This window comes from Bombina bombina, chromosome 2, assembly GCF_027579735.1.
Source record: "Bombina bombina isolate aBomBom1 chromosome 2, aBomBom1.pri, whole genome shotgun sequence".
NCBI classification, from domain to species: domain Eukaryota; kingdom Metazoa; phylum Chordata; class Amphibia; order Anura; family Bombinatoridae; genus Bombina; species Bombina bombina.
Genome location: NC_069500.1, coordinates 1418577475 through 1418597086, shown reverse-complemented (window position 1 = coordinate 1418597086; position 19612 = coordinate 1418577475). Strand labels below are relative to the sequence as shown.

The 19612-nt window shown below is 39.9% G+C and overlaps 1 protein-coding gene across 1 annotated transcript in view; it reads right to left on the bottom strand.

Annotated features, from left to right (window-relative positions):
* The window catches only part of LOC128647591 (uncharacterized), a 45020-nt gene extending 25611 nt beyond the window's left edge, over window positions 1-19409 (bottom strand). Inside the window, exons 1-2 of the mRNA XM_053700346.1 lie at window positions 18794-19409; window positions 4402-4704 (exon numbers count right to left, since the gene is read on the bottom strand). Coding sequence (XP_053556321.1) covers window positions 4402-4704; window positions 18794-18863 — 373 coding nt within the window. The 5' untranslated portion in view covers window positions 18864-19409. The remainder of the gene's footprint in view (window positions 1-4401; window positions 4705-18793) is intronic.
* Window positions 19410-19612: the final 203 nt, after the last annotated feature.

Genomic DNA, 19612 nt, shown 5'->3' with positions numbered 1-19612 from the left:
AACAGGAAGTTGCAAGAGGATCACCCACAGCAGAGCTGCTATATAGCTCCTCCCCTCACTGCCATATCCAGTCATTCTCTTGAAGAGGGAACCTTCAGACCAATTTTGGATTTAAAGATCCTAAACAAATTCCTCAGAGTTCCGTCATTCAAGATGGAAACAATTCGAACCATTTTACCCATGATCCAAGAGGGTCAGTACATGACCACAGTGGACTTAAAGGATGCCTACCTTCACATTCCGATTCACAAGAATCAATATCAGTTCCTGAGGTTTGCCTTTCTAGACAGGCATTACCAATTTGTAGCTCTTCCATTCGGGTTGGCTACAGCCCCAAGAATTTTTACAAAGGTTCTGGGCTCACTTCTGGCGGTCCTAAGACCGCGAGGCATAGCGGTGGCTCCTTACCTGGACGATATCCTGATACAGGCGTCAAGCTTTCAAATTGCCAAATCTCATACAGAGATAGTTCTGGCATTCCTGAGGTCGCATGGATGGAAAGTGAATGAAGAAAAGAGTTCTCTATCTCCTCTCACGAGGGTTTCCTTCCTAGGGACTCTAATAGATTCTGTAGAAATGAAAATTTACCTGACGGAGTCCAGGTTATCAAAACTTCTAAATGCTTGCAGTGTTCTTCACTCCATTCCGCGCCCCACGGTGGCTCAGTGCATGGAAGTAATCGGCTTAATGGTAGCGGCGATGGACATAGTGCCATTCGCGTGCCTGCATCTCAGACCGCTGCAATTATGCATGCTCTGTCAGTGGAATGGGGATTACACAGATTTGTCCCCTCTACTAAATCTGGATCAGGAAACCAGAGATTCTCTTCTCTGGTGGTTATCTCGGGCCCATCTGTCCAAGGGTATGACCTTTCGCAGACCAGATTGGACAATTGTAACAACAGATGCCAGCCTTCTAGGTTGGGGTGCAGTCTGGAATTCCCTGAAGGCTCAGGGTTCATGGACTCAGGAGGAGAAACTCCTCCCAATAAATATTCTGGAGTTAAGAGCAATATTCAATGCTCTTCTGGCTTGGCCTCAGCTAGCAACACTGAGGTTCATCATATTTCAGTCGGACAACATCACGACTGTGGCTTACATCAACCATCAAGGGGGAACCAGGAGTTCCCTAGCAATGTCAGAAGTCTCCAAGATAATTCGCTGGGCAGAGACTCACTCTTGCCACCTGTCAGCGATCCATATCCCAGGTGTAGAGAACTGGGAGGCGGATTTTCTAAGTCGTCAGACTTTTCATCCGGGGGAATGGGAACTCCATCCGGAGGTGTTTGCTCAATTGGTTCTCCGTTGGGGCAAACCAGAATTGGATCTCATGGCATCTCGCCAGAATGCCAAGCTTCCTTGTTACGGATCCAGGTCCAGGGACCCAGAAGCGGCACTGATAGTTGCTCTAGCAGCACCTTGGTTCTTCAACCTGGCTTATGTGTTTCCACCGTTTCCTCTGCTCCCTCGTCTGATTGCCAAAATCAAACAGGAAAGAGCATCAGTGATATTGATAGCGCCTGCGTGGCCACGCAGGACCTGGTATGCAGACCTAGTGGACATGTCATCCTTTCCACCATGGACTCTGCCTCTGAGACAAGACCTTCTAATACAAGGTCCTTTCAATCATCCAAATCTACTTTCTCTGAGACTGACTGCATGGAGATTGAACGCTTGATCCTATCAAAGCGTGGCTTCTCCGAGTCAGTAATTGATACCTTAATACAGGCACGAAAGCCTTTCACCAGGAAAATTTACCACAAGATATGGCGTAAATATCTTCATTGGTGTGAATCCAAGAATTACTCATGGAGTAGGGTTAGGATTCCTAGGATATTGTCCTTCCTCCAAGAGACAAAGGATTATCAGCTAGTTCTTTAAAGGGACAGATTTCTGCTCTGTCTATTCTTTTACACAAGCGTCTGGCAGAAGTTCCAGACGTTCAGGCATTTTGTCAGGCTTTAGTTAGAATTAAGCCTGTGTTTAAACCTGTTGCTCCTCCATGGAGCTTAAACTTGGTTCTTAAAGTTCTTCAAGGGGTTCCGTTTGAACCCCTTCATTCAATTGATATCAAACTTCTTTCATGGAAAGTTCTTTTTCTGATGGCTATTTCCTTGGCTCGAAGAGTCTCGGAGTTATCTGCCTTACATTGTGATTCTCCTTATCTGATCTTTCATTCAGATAAAGTTGTTCTGCGTACAAAACCTGGGTTTTTACCTAAGGTGGTTTCTAACAAGAATATCAATCAAGAGATTGTTGTTCCATCATTATGTCCTAATCCTTCTTCAAAGAAGTAACGTCTTTTGCATAATCTAGACGTAGTCCGTGCCTTGAAGTTTTACTTACAGGCAACTAAAGATTTTCGCCAAACATCTAACCTGTTTGTTGTTTACTCTGGACAGAGGAGAGGTCAGAAGGCCTTGGCAACCTCTCTTTCTTTTTGGCTTCGGAGTATAATCCGTTTAGCCTATGAGACTGCTGGACAGCAGCCTCCTGAAAGGATTACAGCTCATTCTACTAGAGCTGTGGCTTCCACCTGGGCCTTTAAAAATGAGGCCTCTGTCGAACAGATTTGCAAGGCTGCAACTTGGTCTTCCCTTCATACTTTTTCCAAATTTTACAAATTTGATACTTTTGCTTCTTCGGAGGCTGTTTTTGGGAGAAAGGTTCTACAAGCAGTGGTTCCTTCCGTTTAAGCTCCTGCCTTGTCCCACCCATCATCCGTGTACTTTAGCTTTGGTATTGGTATCCCACAAGTAATGGATGATCCGTGGACTGGATACACTTAACAAGAGAAAACATAATTTATGCTTACCTGATAAATTTATTTCTCTTGTAGTGTATCCAGTCCACGGCCCGCCCTGTCCTTTTCAGGCAGGTCTAAATTTTAATTAAACAGTCACCACTGCACCCTATGGTTTCTCCTTTCTCGGCTTGTTTCGGTCGAATGACTGGATATGGCAGTGAGGGGAGGAGCTATATAGCAGCTCTGCTGTGGGTGATCCTCTTGCAACTTCCTGTTGGGAAGTAGAATATCCCACAAGTAATGGATGATCCGTGGACTGGATACACTACAAGAGAAATAAATTTATCAGATAAGCATAAATTATGTTTTTCTCTCTTTTTACTACAGTCTAGCTATATCCATCTTTCCCCTAGTACTAACAAAGATCATACTATATTGCATGTATCGGTTTAGAAACAGGTATAATGTCACTATACATCACCTTGTTGCTCCTTTTTTGGGATATTTGCTTTCCCTAATTGTCAGTATTACACTCAAACTACCCTTGCATCTACCTACTTATATTTTGTCTTAAACCTGCATAGACTATTTCATACTTTATCCCTAAGTGCCAATGGAAGATCCATTAAATTGGTGGATGTCACCTTTACTCTGTTTAAAGCAATGTATGTGTATGGTGGAGTTAGAGAAACAGTTGCATAAGCTAGGCACTCAATTTCATACATGGGATCTTTATAATAGACGGCTAAAATGTTAGGAAAAAGTACTGGGGGAGGCTGGACCTCCTCTGGTGCTAATATGTACAGTTCCCCTCATGATGGCACTATAAAATAACTATTTACCTAGTATAGAAGCTATCATCTTAAGGTCTCTAGGCTTCTTTACACAGGACATAGCATTGACCCACCATACAATTACCCTGTTCCTATTTACCCTCTAATAATTCATGTGCCCTTGAAACTCTCAACACAGATTTAGTGCTCTGTTCATATATGTTGATTTTCATCTCCATACTACTACCTCCCCCCCCCCCCCCACCTTAATATACCTCCTAGTATAGGAGGGTTAAATATGCGGCTTCTCTTGCCAATGCCGCACCTCCACAACTTTTAATATTACCTACTAATAGAATATGCTAAATAGCTTTCTCTTTCCTTGTTTTTTCCCTACCTTGAGTTAATATCTAGATTAGGTCCAATAGTGGCCAATTGAGTTATAAGAAAGATGTTTTAAGTTTATTTGCTATACAGGATAATATAAAGTATTATAAATGAGGTTTATCATTTGAGAGTGGTCTCTTAGGGTTGAAATTACCTTCTTTTCCTTAAATATTTTCGCTTACGTTTGAAGGTCCAAGAATGTCTTATTGTGTCATTTAGAAGGTCCCTAGGTGACTGACATTGCATTTATATAATGTTCACATGGTACATATATTATTAACTTTGTGTCTTTTATAATCCATTTTTTTTATTGTTAGTACCTTCTGTAAAACTGATATCTTATCTCATGTGACATGAGAATCTATTTGTGTAACATTGTATACCTCTAAATGAACCTCAATAAAAAATAAAAAAAAATGACATTAATAGGAGATACCCACTCAGCGATGAACATTATATAAATATATTTCTTGAGTTGGCAGACAAAAAAACTCACCCAGGGCTATGAGGTTGATCCTGGCCAATAATTTAGTGTTGACTTCTTGTAAATACTCCCCACTGTCTTCCTTTGTCAGGTTCCTCAGAATGAAGCTACCGTTCTGTAAATATTCACCACGGGTGGTGTAATTATCATGTACTGTAGGTAAACCATGGAAAAACGCCAGCCAATCAGGATGACCACCGGGCTTCTTAAGTTCAAGGTACATGTTCTCGTTGATTTCTATGTCTGGTCCGGGAAGGAGCACCGAGGAGCCTATCTGGGCCGTTATGTTGTATGTGGTCACTTTGTTACCTGCAACTAAATTTTTCCAACAAATTAAAAACATATTTCAGCAGTTTTGGATCAATAGCTACTAGTATATACAGAGACCTCAGATATCTAAGCTCACACACCAGTTTTAGGAAAATATCTTCAAAATCTAGTAGCCAGGTATCTGTCAGTTTGTGTGTGTGTATATATGTGTACAGTATGAATATATATATATATATATATATATATATATATATATATATATGTCTGCGTATACGTGTGCATGCGCGCGCACGTGTGTGTGTGTGTGTGTACTTGCATGTGTACCAAAAAACAGAATAGAATTTGACGGTACACAAGAAGCAAAAGCCCCATCAAGTCTACCCATATTACACGTTACTAATTTCTTAGGATAGCTTTATGCATGTCCCAGGCATTTTTTTACATTAATTCTACAGTTTCTGCGTTTACTTCCTCTATTAGAAGTTTATTTCATAAATCCACCACCCTTCTCCTGATCTGCTACCCTCTAACTTAAAGGAAGATGAAACCCAATTTTAAACAACTTTCCAATTTACTTCTATTAGTAAGTAAGTTTGTCTTGTTCTATTAATATCCTTTGTTAAAAACGGATACCTAGATAGGCTAAGGAGCTGCTGATTGGCAATTGCACATATATGCCTCATGTTATTGGCTCATCTTGTGTTCAGCTAGCTCCAAGGACTGCATTGCTGCTTCCTCAACAAAGGATACCAAGAGAATTAAGCAAATTATAAAATAGAAATAAATTGGAAAGTTGTTTAAAATTGTATTCTCTGTCTGAATCAAATCTGAATCAAATTGTGGGTTTCATGTCCATTTAATAATGTGGCCCCTTGTTTTGGTATTGCTTTTTTGGAGGAGCAATACGTTCTGCTTCCATTTTAAGTCCCTTCACATATTTGAAGATTTCTATCATGTAACCTCTTCCCCTTTTCTCCTCTAACCTTTACATATTTAGATCATAAAGTATTTTAGACCATTTATACCTGGGGCTTGTGATTCCCATAAGTGCCAAACTGCTGGCTGCTAGCACACTGTACTGCAGGTGACAATTCATTAACACAGCATGGTCTTTGCTATGTTTTCTTTAATTTAACACACACACATATTGTACTTGTCTGATTATAGGATGTTAAAATGTTATCGTATTTAAGGTATACATTGATATTTGGATCACCAAAGCCTCTGTAAATATATTTTCTTTTCATGCATTTTAATAGTGTTTTATTACTCTCCTTTTTAATTATATTTAGAATAAAAGTTAAGCTTTATATTATACCCTTTAATCAGGTTAAGACCTTTATATTAGGTAGATTACAAGTTGTGCGTTCGTGTTTTAACGCTCAAAAAAATTGTAATTTCAGCGTTAAAACAGCAACGCAGCCATTACGAGTCTTGTCGGTTTAGCTGTACCGCAATCCTTTTCGTCTGTAACTCCCCATTATAACTATGAAGCAAAACCTTGCTGGCCTATCCGGGCTTCTGGAACTTAGCGCCAGACTGGAATTGGGCCCTGGTCCGCTGCTTCTTAAAAGAGGTGTCAACAGAGTAGGATGCAGGGTGATCAAGTCGCCCTTTTAGTATGTTGTCAGCAATTTGATGAGGCACCTAGGGATATTACTTGTTTGGGGGCGCTATCTTCTGGGAGGAATGGGTATTAACGAAAACAAAATTTCAATGTTTAACTAAAATTCAGTATTAGTTTAATTTTAACTAAACAAATACCGATTAGTGCAGCCAACAAATATTTGAGGAAAAGAATTTCCCCAAATATTCGTTTCAAAACTTTTGTACAAAAGTAAAACATTTTTGGCAGCACAAGTCTAATGGTTACTGCTCACCCTGATAAATTTCCTCCTGTGTTTGCAGCTCTCTTCAAGAGACATAAAACCCAAAATGAATCAGAGTTCACCCATTATCAATTTACTTCTGCTATCAAATTTGCTACATTCTCTAGGTATCGTTTGCTGAAGGAGCAGCAATACACTACTGGGAACTAGCTAAAGACATATAGCCAGCCAATGACAAGAGACAAATGAGTGTAGCCATCAATCACCAGCTAGCTCACAGTAGTGAAGGATAAACACAATTTATGCGTACCTGATAAATTTATTTATGTCCGGATATGGTGAGTCCACGGCTTGAATAATTACTGTTGGGACTATCACTCCTGGCCAGCAGGAGGAGGCAAAGAGCACCACGGTTAAACTGCTAAGTATCACTCCCTTACCCACAACCCCCAGTCATTCGACTGAAGGGAAATGGAGAAAAAGGAGTAACACAAGGTGTTATAGTCAAAAGAACAACTGTCTTAAAATAAAGGGTGGGGCCGTGGACTCACCATATCTGGAAAGAAAGAAATTTATCAGGTAAGCATAAATTTTGTTTTTCTTTCCTAAGATATGGTGAGTCCACAGCTTGAGTAATTACTGTTGGGAACCAATACCCAAGCTAAAGGACACTGATAAATAGGGAGGGACAAGACAGGCAGTCCTAAACAGAAGGCACCACCGCTTGAAGAACCTTCCTCCCAAAAGAAGCCTCAGCCAAGGCAAAAGTATTAAATTTGTAAAATTTTGAAAAAGTATGTAGAGAAGACCAAGTTGCAGCCTTGCAAATTGGTTCCACAGAAGCTTGATTTTTGAAAGCCCAAGAAGAGGAAACAGCTCTTGTGGAATGAGCTGTAATTCTCTCAGGAGGCTGTTGTCCAGCAGTATCATAAGCCAAACGAATTATACTTCGTAACCAAAAAGAAAGAGTAGTAGCAGTAGCTCTCTGACCTTTACGTTTCCCAGAGAAACAGACAAAAAGGGCAGAGCATTGGCGAAAATCCTTAGTCGCCTGTAAGTAGAATTTAAGAGCACGTACAACATCCAAATTGTGTAACAAACGTTCTTTTAAAGAAGAAAGATTAGGACACAGAGAGGGAACAACAATTTCCTGATTGATATTTCTATTAGAAACAACCTTAGGAAGGAAACCTAACTTAGTATGAAGAACCGCCTTATCGGCATGAAAAATAAGATAAGGGGAATCCCACTGCAGAGCTGAGAGTCCTGAAAGATAGCAACAAGAAACAAAACCTTCCAAGATAACAACTTAATGTCTATGGAATGCAATGGCTCAAACGGAGCCAGCTGTAAAACTTTAAGAACAAGGTTAAGGCTCAAAGGAGGAGCAACAGACTTAAAGACAGGCCTGATTTTGACCAAGGCCTGACAAAAAGATTGCACATCTGGCACATCCGACAAACGTTTATGTAGTAAAACTGATAAAGCAGAAATCTGACCCTTCAGGGTACTGACTGACAATCCCTTCTCCAGGCCTTCCTGAAGAAAAGATAAAATTTTAGGAATTTTAATTCTACTCCAAGAGTAGTCCTTGGATTCACACCAATAAAGATATCTATGACATATCTTATGGTAAATCTTTCTAGTAACAGGCTTGCGAGCCTGAATCATGGTCTCAATGACCGACTGAGAAAAAAAACACACTTAGAAAGAATTAAGAGTTCAATCTCTAAGCAGTCAGCTTCAGAGAAATGAGATTTAGATGAAGAAAGGGACCCTGAATCAGGAGGTCCTTCCTCAGAGGTAGTTTCCAAGGTGGGAGAGATGACATCTCCACTAGGTCTGCAAACCAGATCCTGCAAGTTCACGCAGGGGCTTTTAGAATCACCAACGCCATCTCCTGTTTGATACGAGCAATGACTCGTGGAAGGAGAGCAAACTGAGGAAACAGGTATGCCAACCTGAAAACCCAAGGATCCGCCAGAGCATCTATCAGAACAACCTGCGGATCTCTTGACCTTGAACCGTACCTTGGAAGCTTGGCGTTCTGATAAGATGCCATCAGATCTAACTCAGGCACCCCCGATTTAAGAACTAAGGAAAAGTCTGTCTGCTCAGAAAATCCGCTTCCCAGTTGTCTACTCCTGGAATGTGGATGGCAGATAAACAGCAATTGTGGGTCTCTGCCCACTGAAGAATCCAAGTAACCTCCTTCATGGCTAAGGAACTCCAAGTTCCTCCCTGGTAATTGATGTAAGCCACAGAGGTTATGTTGTCTGACTGGAACCTGATAAACTTGGCTGACAACTGAGGCCAAGCCAATAGAGCACTGCAAATTGCCCTCAACTGCAATATGTTGATGGGAAGAGCAGACTCCTCCTGAGTCCAAAGGCCCTGAGCTTTTAACGAGTTCCAGTCTGCTCCCCAGCCCAGCAGGCTGGCGTATGTGGTCACGATCACCCAGGAAGGTCTCCGAAAGCATGTGCCCTGAGACAGATGTTCCTGAGAAATCCACTATGGGAGAGAATCCCTTGGCAACTAATCTAACTCTATTCTCTGAGATAGATCCGCATGGTCGCCATTCCATTGTCTGAGCATGCACAACTGGAGAGCTCTCAAATGGAATCGAGCAAAAGGAATGATGTCCATAAAAGTCACCATCAGACCGATTACCTCCATACATTGAGCCACTGAAGGATGAGTAGTAGCCTGAAGTGAGAGGCAAGAGGAAATTATTTTGTTTTCCTGACCTCTGTCAGAAAAATCTTCATCAATAAAGAATCTATTATGGTCCCTAAGAACACTACTCTTGTAGCAGGGGAAAGGGAGCTTTTTTCCAGATTCACATTCCATCCGTGGGAATGAAGAGAAGACAACAATATCTCTGTGTGAGATTTTGCTTGTTGAAAAGATGGCACCTGAACCAATATGTTGTCCAGGTAGGGTGCCACAGCAATTCCACAAGAAAGGATCACTGCCAAAAATAACCCAGAACCTTTGAAAAAATTCTGGGAGCCATGGCTAGACCAAATGGAAGGGCCATAAACTGGAAATGTTTTCCAGAAAGGCAAATCTCAGGAATCTGTGATGGTATCTGTGAATAGGAACATGAAGATACGCATCCTTTAGGTCTATGGTTGTCATGAACTGACCCTCTTGTACTAAAGGAAGAATGGAGCGCATAGTCAAGGGATCTGGGACATCTCATATCCAGGCTTGAGAGAACTGACAAAGTCTGCCCCCACCTGATCCGATCCTGGATTGGGGGCAAACCCTTCATGCTGATTTGGAATCAGCTGTGCGTTTCTTTGATTGTTTCCTATTGTTCCAAGACTAATTAGGTTTCCAAGAAGACTTGGATTGTTCCTGCTTGGAAAAAGGGGAAGGCTTTCCTCTGAAGTTACGAAAGGAACGGAAATTCTTGGACATTCTTTAGGCCAATTCTTCTTATCTTGGAGGTAGAAATGACCCTTTTCCACCCGTAATATCAGAGATAATTTCTGCCAAACCGGGTCCAAACAAGGTTTTGCCCTTTTAAGGAATTGCCAGAAGCTTGACTTTAGAGAAAACGTCCGCAGACCAGTATTTCAATCATAACACCCTGCGGGCTAGTACAGCGAAACTAGAAGTTTTAGCTCCTAGTCTTACAACCTGTAAAATGGCATCTGCAATAAAGAAATTGGCCAACTTAAGAGCTTTAATCCTATCCTGAATTTCATCCAAGGAAGTCTCTACTTGAAGAGAATCAGACAAGGCGTCGGACCAATAAGATGCCGCACTAGTCACGGTGGCGATACACACCACAGGTTGCCATTGGAGACCTTGATGAACATAAATCTTTTTCAAATAAGCCTCCAGCTTCTTTTCCATTGGATCCTTAAAAGAACAACTATCCTCAATAGGAATAGTAGTTCTCTTAGCCAGAGTGGAAATGGCCCCTTCAACTTTGGGTACAGTATACCAAGGGTCTTTAATGGACTCCTCGACAGGAAACATTTTCTTAAAATGGGAGACAGGTAATAAGACACCCCTGGTTTCACCCATTCCTGTGAGATAATCTCCCTAGCACAATCCAGAACAGGAAAAACCTCCAAAGTGGAAGGTTCATCAAAGAAACTATTAAGTTTACTTGATTTCTTAGGAGTGACAACGACAGGGGTATTGGAGTCACCTAAAGTAGCTAAAACCTCCTTTAACAATACGCAAAGCTGTTCAAGCTTAAATCTGAAGGATACCACCTCAATCTCAGAAGAAAGGAATTATACTGTCCGAATCTGAGATTTCACCCTCAGAAAGTCCCACTGAATCTTCCTCATCAGACTTATGAGAAAGGGCAATTGGGGAAGCAGAACTGAGGACAGGCACCTTACTTTCTGAATTTCTAGCTTTCGTCTTGCGGTTTCCCTGTAAATGGCAGCTAATGCAGCAGATAACGCTAAAGATACCTGAGCAGCAATTTCTGCTTTTAAATAAACTCTACTAGGAGTTAGTGGAACCGCAGGGCACTGAATGTGATGCCATTGAGGCTTGGGACGTAGCAGGAGAAAGCTGAGGTATTATTTTAACAGCATCATCCTGAGAGACATTAGGCTCAAAAATGTTACCTTTATTTTGCAAGGTTTTCTTGACACATGAAGAACAAAATTGCATAGCAGCTGCAATTTGTGCATCTAAACATAATAAGCATGACTTCATGACAGCAGGCTCTTGCTCTATATCAGACATGTGAATCAGTAAATAAACTCGTACAGATAAGTTTCAAAGATTTTAATATTCAATTAAAATAAGCCAAGGAAAAAATACACTTTAAATTTTATCCCAAATTAGGATCGATCGCCAGCTAAAATTATGTGAGAAAAGTTAAAGGGACACTGAACCCAAATTTGTTCATTTGTAATTCAGAAAGAGCATGCAATTTTAAGCAACTTTCTAATTTACTCATATTATCAATTTTTCTTCGTTCTCTTGCTATCATTATTTGAAAAAGAAGGCATCTAAGCTTTTTTTTGGTTTCAGTACTCTGGACAGCACTTTTTTATTGGTGGATGAATTTATGCACCAATCAGCAAGGACAACCCAGGTTGTTCACCAAAAATGGGCCGGCATCTAAACTTACATTCTTGCATTTCATATAAAGATACCAAGAGAATGAAGAAAATTTGATAATAGGAGTAAATTCGAAATTTGCATAAAATGTCATGCTCAATCTGAATCACGAAATTAAATTTTTGGGTACAGTGTCCCTTTAAGAAAAAAACATTTAATAAACATCAAATAAACTTCTAAAATACCACTCAGGCAACCCCACATCTCAATTACTGAGGTGCCTTACCGCTACCAATTAAGACTGGATCACCCACTTTTTCCTCAGAAACTTTCTGAAATAAAGCCGGTCATGTGACCGCAACTGCCGAGCTCAAATTTTTGCTGCGACACAGAGAGGCACTAAAAATAGCTTCCTGGTACACTGAGTACCAGAAATAACCATTTTTTCAAACCGGACAGTTTAAAATGTTGCATCGTTTTATTTTAAAGCAAAGGGGAAATGAATAAGCTGCTGAAATAGAAAATTCAGCCTTACTTTCAGTTTAAACTTGTATTGTTTTATCAAGTAAATGTGTGTCAGAAAATAAATCCTAATAAAAAAATGTTACCCTTTCTTTTTAAAAGAGTTTAAATGTTAGTCTCACACATGCTACAGTGCCTGCTTTATTCCCCAGTGTAACCCATACAACAGGACTATCCACGGTATGTCCCAATAAAAAAGCAGTCAATTTGTTAAAGGGACATTCCAGCCAAAATTGGAATCCACATGGATGCATTTGAGTTTTGAATAGAAGCATTTTTGCAATATACACCTATTAGCAAGAATGCTTCTAGTAAAAACTATAGCTGTTTCAAAAGTGTATTTAAGTATGCACCGTGCACCAGCATCTTAAACAGAGCATTTGCTCAGAGAGCCTAATGTGCTTGTATCATCTGGTAATGACTCAATTTGTTAATTTCTGACAGGATACAAACCCAACTGGCTCCATGAGCATCCGTAGTATTTAACATATTGGTGCACAGAGAATATCTCGTTATGCCTCACATGTACGTGCAGAGAAAAATGTTTACATTAAAACAGTTATAACTTGTACTTGAAGCATTTTTGCTAATACATGTATATTGCAAACATGTTTCTATTCAAAGATGTAATTCATCAATGTGCATTTAAATTTTGACTGGAATATCCCTTTAAGTGCATGGTCTCCCCAACTGGAAGAAAAAGCACTTACCTGCTCCGCTGTCCGGCATGTAGACAGGTACAAGGTATGAGAGGACACAGTTCTTCACAGAGACCTTTGAAAAAGAAAGAACAGAGTAGCCAACTCTGGCTTTCTAAACTAGGGCAGCAATTGTTAGGAAAACACAGCAAGTACCTCTTTACAAGTTCCTAACTGCTTTAAAGCCACTACTATGACATGGAATATGGCTATAGCCCAGAACTTGCTTGTAGATGAAATCTACATTTTTCTTCAGACACCTAAACTTCACCTCCTCCATGCACCGAAGGCAAAGAGAATGACTGGGGGTTGTGGGTAAAGGAGTGATACTTAGCAGTTTAACTGTGGTGCTCTTTGCCTCCTCCTGCTGGTCAGGAGTGATATTCCTAACAGTAATTACTCAAGCCATGGACTCACCATATCTTAGGAAAGAAATGTAAATATTCTTTTTTCAGCAGTCTTAAAATTACATGTTCTATCTAAATCGGGGCAACTTTAATTTTAACTTTCTTATCCCTTTCAGAGTAGTTTTTTTTACACTTTACAGGTGCTGGTTGGTTAAGATCTACATACTGGACACCACCATCTGGTAGCTGATGTATTCTTGTGCTGGATTATAGAAGCTGTGCACATTTACAGCTGTACTGTGCAGGTTAGTGTGCACAGTATAGAGGAGAATCATTTCTGCATTACTGCATATTTAGATATGTTATGTACCTTTTTAAATTGTGCATAGAAACTGCAAAAAATATGAACCTCCCACTTTGTATTGTGTTTGACTATTGAAGCCCACGATACAGCTATAAAAAAGGCAGCAATGTCACTGGTCTGGGAATATGCACCAATTCTGTCATGGTCACAAATATACATCCAAGATGGCAGTGCCCAGTGTGAAGATGCCAAGCCTCACTATCTGGCACCTGTAAAGGGTTAAATAAGAGAACAGAGCTGGCACAGGAAGATAAACTATAGCAATGGTGAGTAGTGATCATTATGTTCAAGGGGTTTTTGTCACTTTCAAGTATTTGTTTGTAATGAAAAGTTAAAGGGAAACTAAAATCAAACTATCACGATTCAGATAAAGCAGCAGTTTTAAGGGATTATCCTATTTACTTCCATCATCAAATTGTGCACAGTCTTTTTATATTCATACTCACTGAGGCTCCTACTGAGCATGTGCAAGAGTTCAGTGTATACGTATGAGTCTGTGATTGGTTGATATTGGTCACATGATACAGGGGCTGGCAAATTGAAATACATTTTAAAATTTGTCGGAAAAAAAACGAAACAAAAAAAATACTGCTCACTTAAAATTCAGATTAAGTGCTATAGCATTGTCTTATTATGCAATTATACTGTATTTAATGGTCCTTTAAGTTTATTTTGAATCTGAGATATTCAGCAAAGTCATGTTTGTGCAGTACTAATCAAGGTATATATGCTCACTGGCTGATCAACCACAAGGACCATACGCTCACTGGCTGATCAACCACAAGGGCCTTATGCTCACTGGCTGATCAACCACAAGGGCTATAGCTGATTAACCACAAGGGCTATACACTCACTGGCTAATTAACTACAAGGGCTATAAACTCACTGGTAGATTAACCACAAGGGCTATAAACTCACTGGTAGATTAACCACAAGGGATATACGCTCACTGTATGATTAACCACAAGGGATATATGCTCACTGTATGATTAACCACAAGGGCTATAAACTTACTGGCTGATTAACCACAAGGGCTATACGCTCACTGGTAGATTAACCACAAGGGCTATACGCTCACTGGCTGATTAACCACAAGGGCTATACGCTCACTGGCTGATCAACCAAAAGGGCCATACGCTCACTGGCTGATCAACCACAAGGGCCATACTCTCACTGGCTGATCAACCACAAGGGCCTTATGCTCACTGGCTGATCAACCACAAGGGCCTTATGCTCACTGGCTGATCAACCACAAGGGCTATAGCTGATTAACCACAAGGGCTATACACTCACTGGCTGATTAACTACAAGGGCTATAAACTCACTGGTAGATTAACCACAAGGGCTAGAAACTCACTGGCTAATTAACCACAAGGGCTATACGCTCACTGGCTGATCAACCACAAGGGCCTTATGCTCACTGGCTGATTAACTACAAGGGCTATAAACTCACTGGTAGATTAACCACAAGGGCTATAAACTCACTGGCTGATTAACCACAAGGGCTATACGCTCACTGGTAGATTAACCACAGGGGATATACGCTCACTCTATGATTAACCACAGGGGATATACGCTCACTGCATGATTAGCCACAGCTTTATTGGTGGACAGTGACACATCCAAAAATGTGTGTTTGAAATATTTAGGAAATAATGACTTCCTCACTGTTGTTTACTAGGTACGCCACAAAAAATTACATTGCGTTTCATAGTGTTGTTCTCCCATATGATAGCATTTCTTCAAACTAAAGTTATGTTATAAAATTGCTTAGTGTACTTAAAGGGACACTGTAACCAAAAATTTTCTTTCATGATTCAGGTGTAGCCACCAATAACCAACTAGCTCCCAGTAGTGCCTTGCTGCTCCTGAGTCTACCTAGGTGTACTCTTTCACAAAGGATACCAAGAGAATGAAGAAAATGTGATAAAAGGAATAATTTGGGAAGTATTTTAATTGCATGCTAGATATGAAGCATGACCATTTAATTTTGAATTGAATCAGAAATTAATAAATACATATAAAAAAAGTACATATAAACTGGGTACTGGCAGACAGCTGCCAGTACCTAAGATGGCCGCCACTAGTGGGAGAGGGGAGGGTTGAGGAGGGATCAGTACACGGCAGATGAGAAGTAATTTTACTGGCGGACTGTCTGTCTGTGCTATGTTATAATATATAGTGTTTACTTACTAGTCTGTGCTCTGTATATAATTGTTACACAGAAGCAGGGGCGGGAACAGTGTTGTCAGAGTGGGGAACCAGGAAATAAAGTGTGTGAGTTGCTGTACAAATGGACTCTGGGTCGGATATATCACTAAATCACCTGGATTTACAAACACTACATATTGGCAACGAGGATTATGTTTGAACCCTATTGCTTTGTCTCAGCAAACAGTGAGTAACCTGCTGCAATACCCACAAGAATGGCTGCACGGCATGAATACAACTTCCCTGTGTTTGATGCAGAACTTAGCTCTATGGGCCCAAGATGGCTAAAATGGGGTTAGAGATTTGAAAATGATCTTATTGCTTTGGATGTTACTGATACAAACAGAAAACACTACAAGTTACCTATGATGGGGGTGATCAGTGGGGGGGGGGAAGAGATCTGTTTGGGTGGGATCATCAGGGAGGACGGTAATCTCTTCTCTGCATCAAAAATTAACCTTACAAGCTACCTGATTAACTCCTTCACTGCTGGGAATTTCAAGTAAGGCGCCCAGCTGCAATGAGTGGCATTCTAATTGACAAGAACTAATGGTAAAACAAAGGGGATCCCAGAGAATCTTTCACATCAATTTGTCATATGACTGCAGTAGTTGTGTGTAAGTAATTTCAGTGAGAAACCCAAAGTGTGTGAAATTATGTGAAGATAACAATTTCGGTTTTTATATATATGATCATATATCACGGACAAATAGTGACATCATATATACCAAAATGAGCCCAGATTAATACTGTGGGTTGTATACTTAAAAATGTATATTGTTTTCTTATGTAAATTAAAAAAAACACAAGGCTCTATTTCTGTTTAAAAGGAGCGATAGCAAAAATGCTAAAAATTCTTTAGGTACTTTGTGCAAGTTTTTCTCTGAAATTCCCGGTAGCAAAGGGGTTAATAATGTCTATTGGAAAGAAACTGTGTGCATACCAGTAGAGGGAGCTCTAGGATAAGAAACCAGAAAATACTAGAAAGAAGATACTCAAGTATCAAAGAAGTTTATTTTTACATATTAACTGTTTGTGTTACATCAAAATCATAACTTTGCAGTCAGTGCTCTGCTTGTTTTAGAACACAGCGCTCACACTGTGTTGAGAGTTAAAGGGACAGTATAGACTCATTTTCATATAACTGCATGTAATAGACTACTATAAAGAATAAGATGCACAGATACTGATATAAAAATCCAGTATAAAACTGTTTAAAAACTTACTTAGAAGCTCTAAGTTTCGCTCTGTTGAAAAGGCAGCTGTAAAGCCCACTGCAAGTGGGAAATAAGACAATCCCCCCCCTCCCACTTTTTTTGCATATGTAAAGACCCTTTACACAAACAGGAGCAAGCTGGACTAGGTATCTGACGGTATTCTCCTATAACTTTGGGGCTTGGTTAGGAGTCTGAAAATCAGAGCAATGTTATTTAACCCTTTGATTGCTAATGACGGCTCTGAGCCGTCACAGAGTTTCTCACTCTGGTGCTAATGACGGCTCAGAGCCGTCATGAGCACTCTCCCACCTTGATCTTGAGGGAGATCTGGGGGCTCCTTACTGCTCCTACCCCGGCGATCATGACTATTAGAGTGACAGGCATAGCCGGGGGTTCACGTGATGCGCGGTGACATCATGCGCAATTACGTGATTATGTCACTGCGCAACTTTATTTATACTTAACAATGTTAAGTATAGGAGGAGGGGGCATCCTGCTTAGAAGCCTGTATCTCAGGCATCTAAGCAGCTACAGACCCCCAAGATGCACTGTTGGAAAGGTAATCGCCTAACCTTTCCAACCGTGTAAGTCTTGGGGGTCTGTAAAAAAAAAAAAGTTAAAAAAAATGTTTTCAAAAATAAAAAAATAAAATATTAGCACCCAGGTGGGAAATGGCTTTGCAGCCAAAGGGTTAAAAATAAGCAAAACTATACATTAAAAAAAAAAAAAAAAACTTTATGCAAAGATCTACAAAACATTTATGCAAAGAAAAAATGAGTGTATAATGTCCCATTAAGCACAATGTACAAAAGTAAAATGCACACTTGTTACAAGTTGAATTTTATGTACAGTAATGTCTCAGTCTAGCAGTGAGAGAATGTATCAGTAATAAAGCACTCTATTGCAGAAGATTTGTTTAATAAGAAATGTTTAAAAGCATTTAAACTGTAATGTTGCTTTGTTTTGCTGCCCATAGACATAACCCTTGATAAATATATTCTTGATTTTGTGTCTAATACTTACTGGAGAGACTATAAAAATCAAATTCTTTAACCTGTAAATGCTGCAAATAAATCAACTTTGGTGTGAGCAGTTATAGACTGAGTTACAAGAGCTCCTACACTGATTAAAGGGACACTGAACCCAAATTTTTTCTTTTGTAATTCAGAAAGAGCATGCAATTTTAAGCAACTTTCTAATTTACTCCTATTATCAATTTTTCTTCGTTCTTTTGCTATCATTATTTGAAAAAGAAGGCATCTAAGCTTTTTTTGGTTTCAGTACTCTGGACAGCACTTTTTTATTGGTGGATGAATTTATCCACCAATCAGCAAGGACAACCCAGGTTGTTCACCAAAAATGGGCCGGCATCTATACTTACATTCTTGCATTTCAAATAAAGATACCAAGAGAATGAAGAAAATTTGATAATAGGAGTAAATTAGAAAGTTGCTTAAAATTTCATGCTCAATCTGAATCACGAAAGAACATTTTTGGGTACAGTGTCCCTTTAAGCAATTCCTTTGCAGCAGGTTGCACACTGCATTTACTTCAGCCTCTATAAAAGCCTCAAATCAATGTAAGCGTCATAGAGATGTGAAAGGGAACTTGTTTAAAAACACAGTGTGTTATGTAATGACTGTGCAACAGCTGAACATACAGTGAGTTAATTTCTGAATGTAAAACCTGATGACGTGACCCGCACAAATGATAAATACAAGAGCAGCTAATCTCAGTGCAGTAACAAGTGTAGGTGACATACATGACATATATACAGTATATACTGCACTGACCTATACAACAAGCTGTGCATAACACATTACTAATGTACTTATAAAAAGTATAAGAGGTTCTCTAGCAGCTGTAATGATCTCACTATTAGATATTGCTCTGGTCTCACCTGGTGGGCAGCAGGTCAGCAGTGACACAAGGATAATGCAGGGACAGACCATGCTGGGAGAGGGAGACATCTCTGCTTGCTGCTGCTGCACTAATGTAAGACTGTGATCTGGAATAGCAGTGAGGGGAGTGACTTAACTGGCATGATTGTGATGCATGGGGGACTTTCCTACTGTTTTATTATTTATTTATTCATAGAGACAAGTTGCTGTTAGCTGATGCAATGTGTTATGCACAGTCTAGAGATTCATTCTGAGAGGTAGAGGTTAAAATGAGAAGGTGATATGATATTCCCAGCAGATAAGTACCTCTGTTTAGCATAATGTTACCAAATGTCACCTCTCCTAAACATATAACTTGCTTTGTGTATCTGTGAATATGAATTACTTGTACTAGCTGGTTTTTTTATCATCATTTGAAACTAAGATTACAACTATTAAAGCCACATAACCAAGGAAATAATAATTCTGTGAAACACAAACATGATCAGTAACAGATGTACAGGAAGGAACAGCACAGGAATGATGCCTATTAGGTTCAACGGGAAAAAGACGATCAGTCACGTGCTCCATGCTTTTCCCATTCTCCTCCACTCTCACTAGCTGGTAATCGTGTTGTGGCTGAGAAAGACATCAAATAAAGGAAAGGAAACTTCCTTCCTATATTTAGTTTTCTTCTCGTCATCAATAGCGCCTCCCCCAAGCTGTCATAACCTCACCAGGCAAGGAGGGTGCTCTATTCTTAAAGGGACAGTCAAGTCCAAAAGAAACTTTCATGTTTTAAATAGGACATGTAATTTTAAACAACTTGACTTTTATCA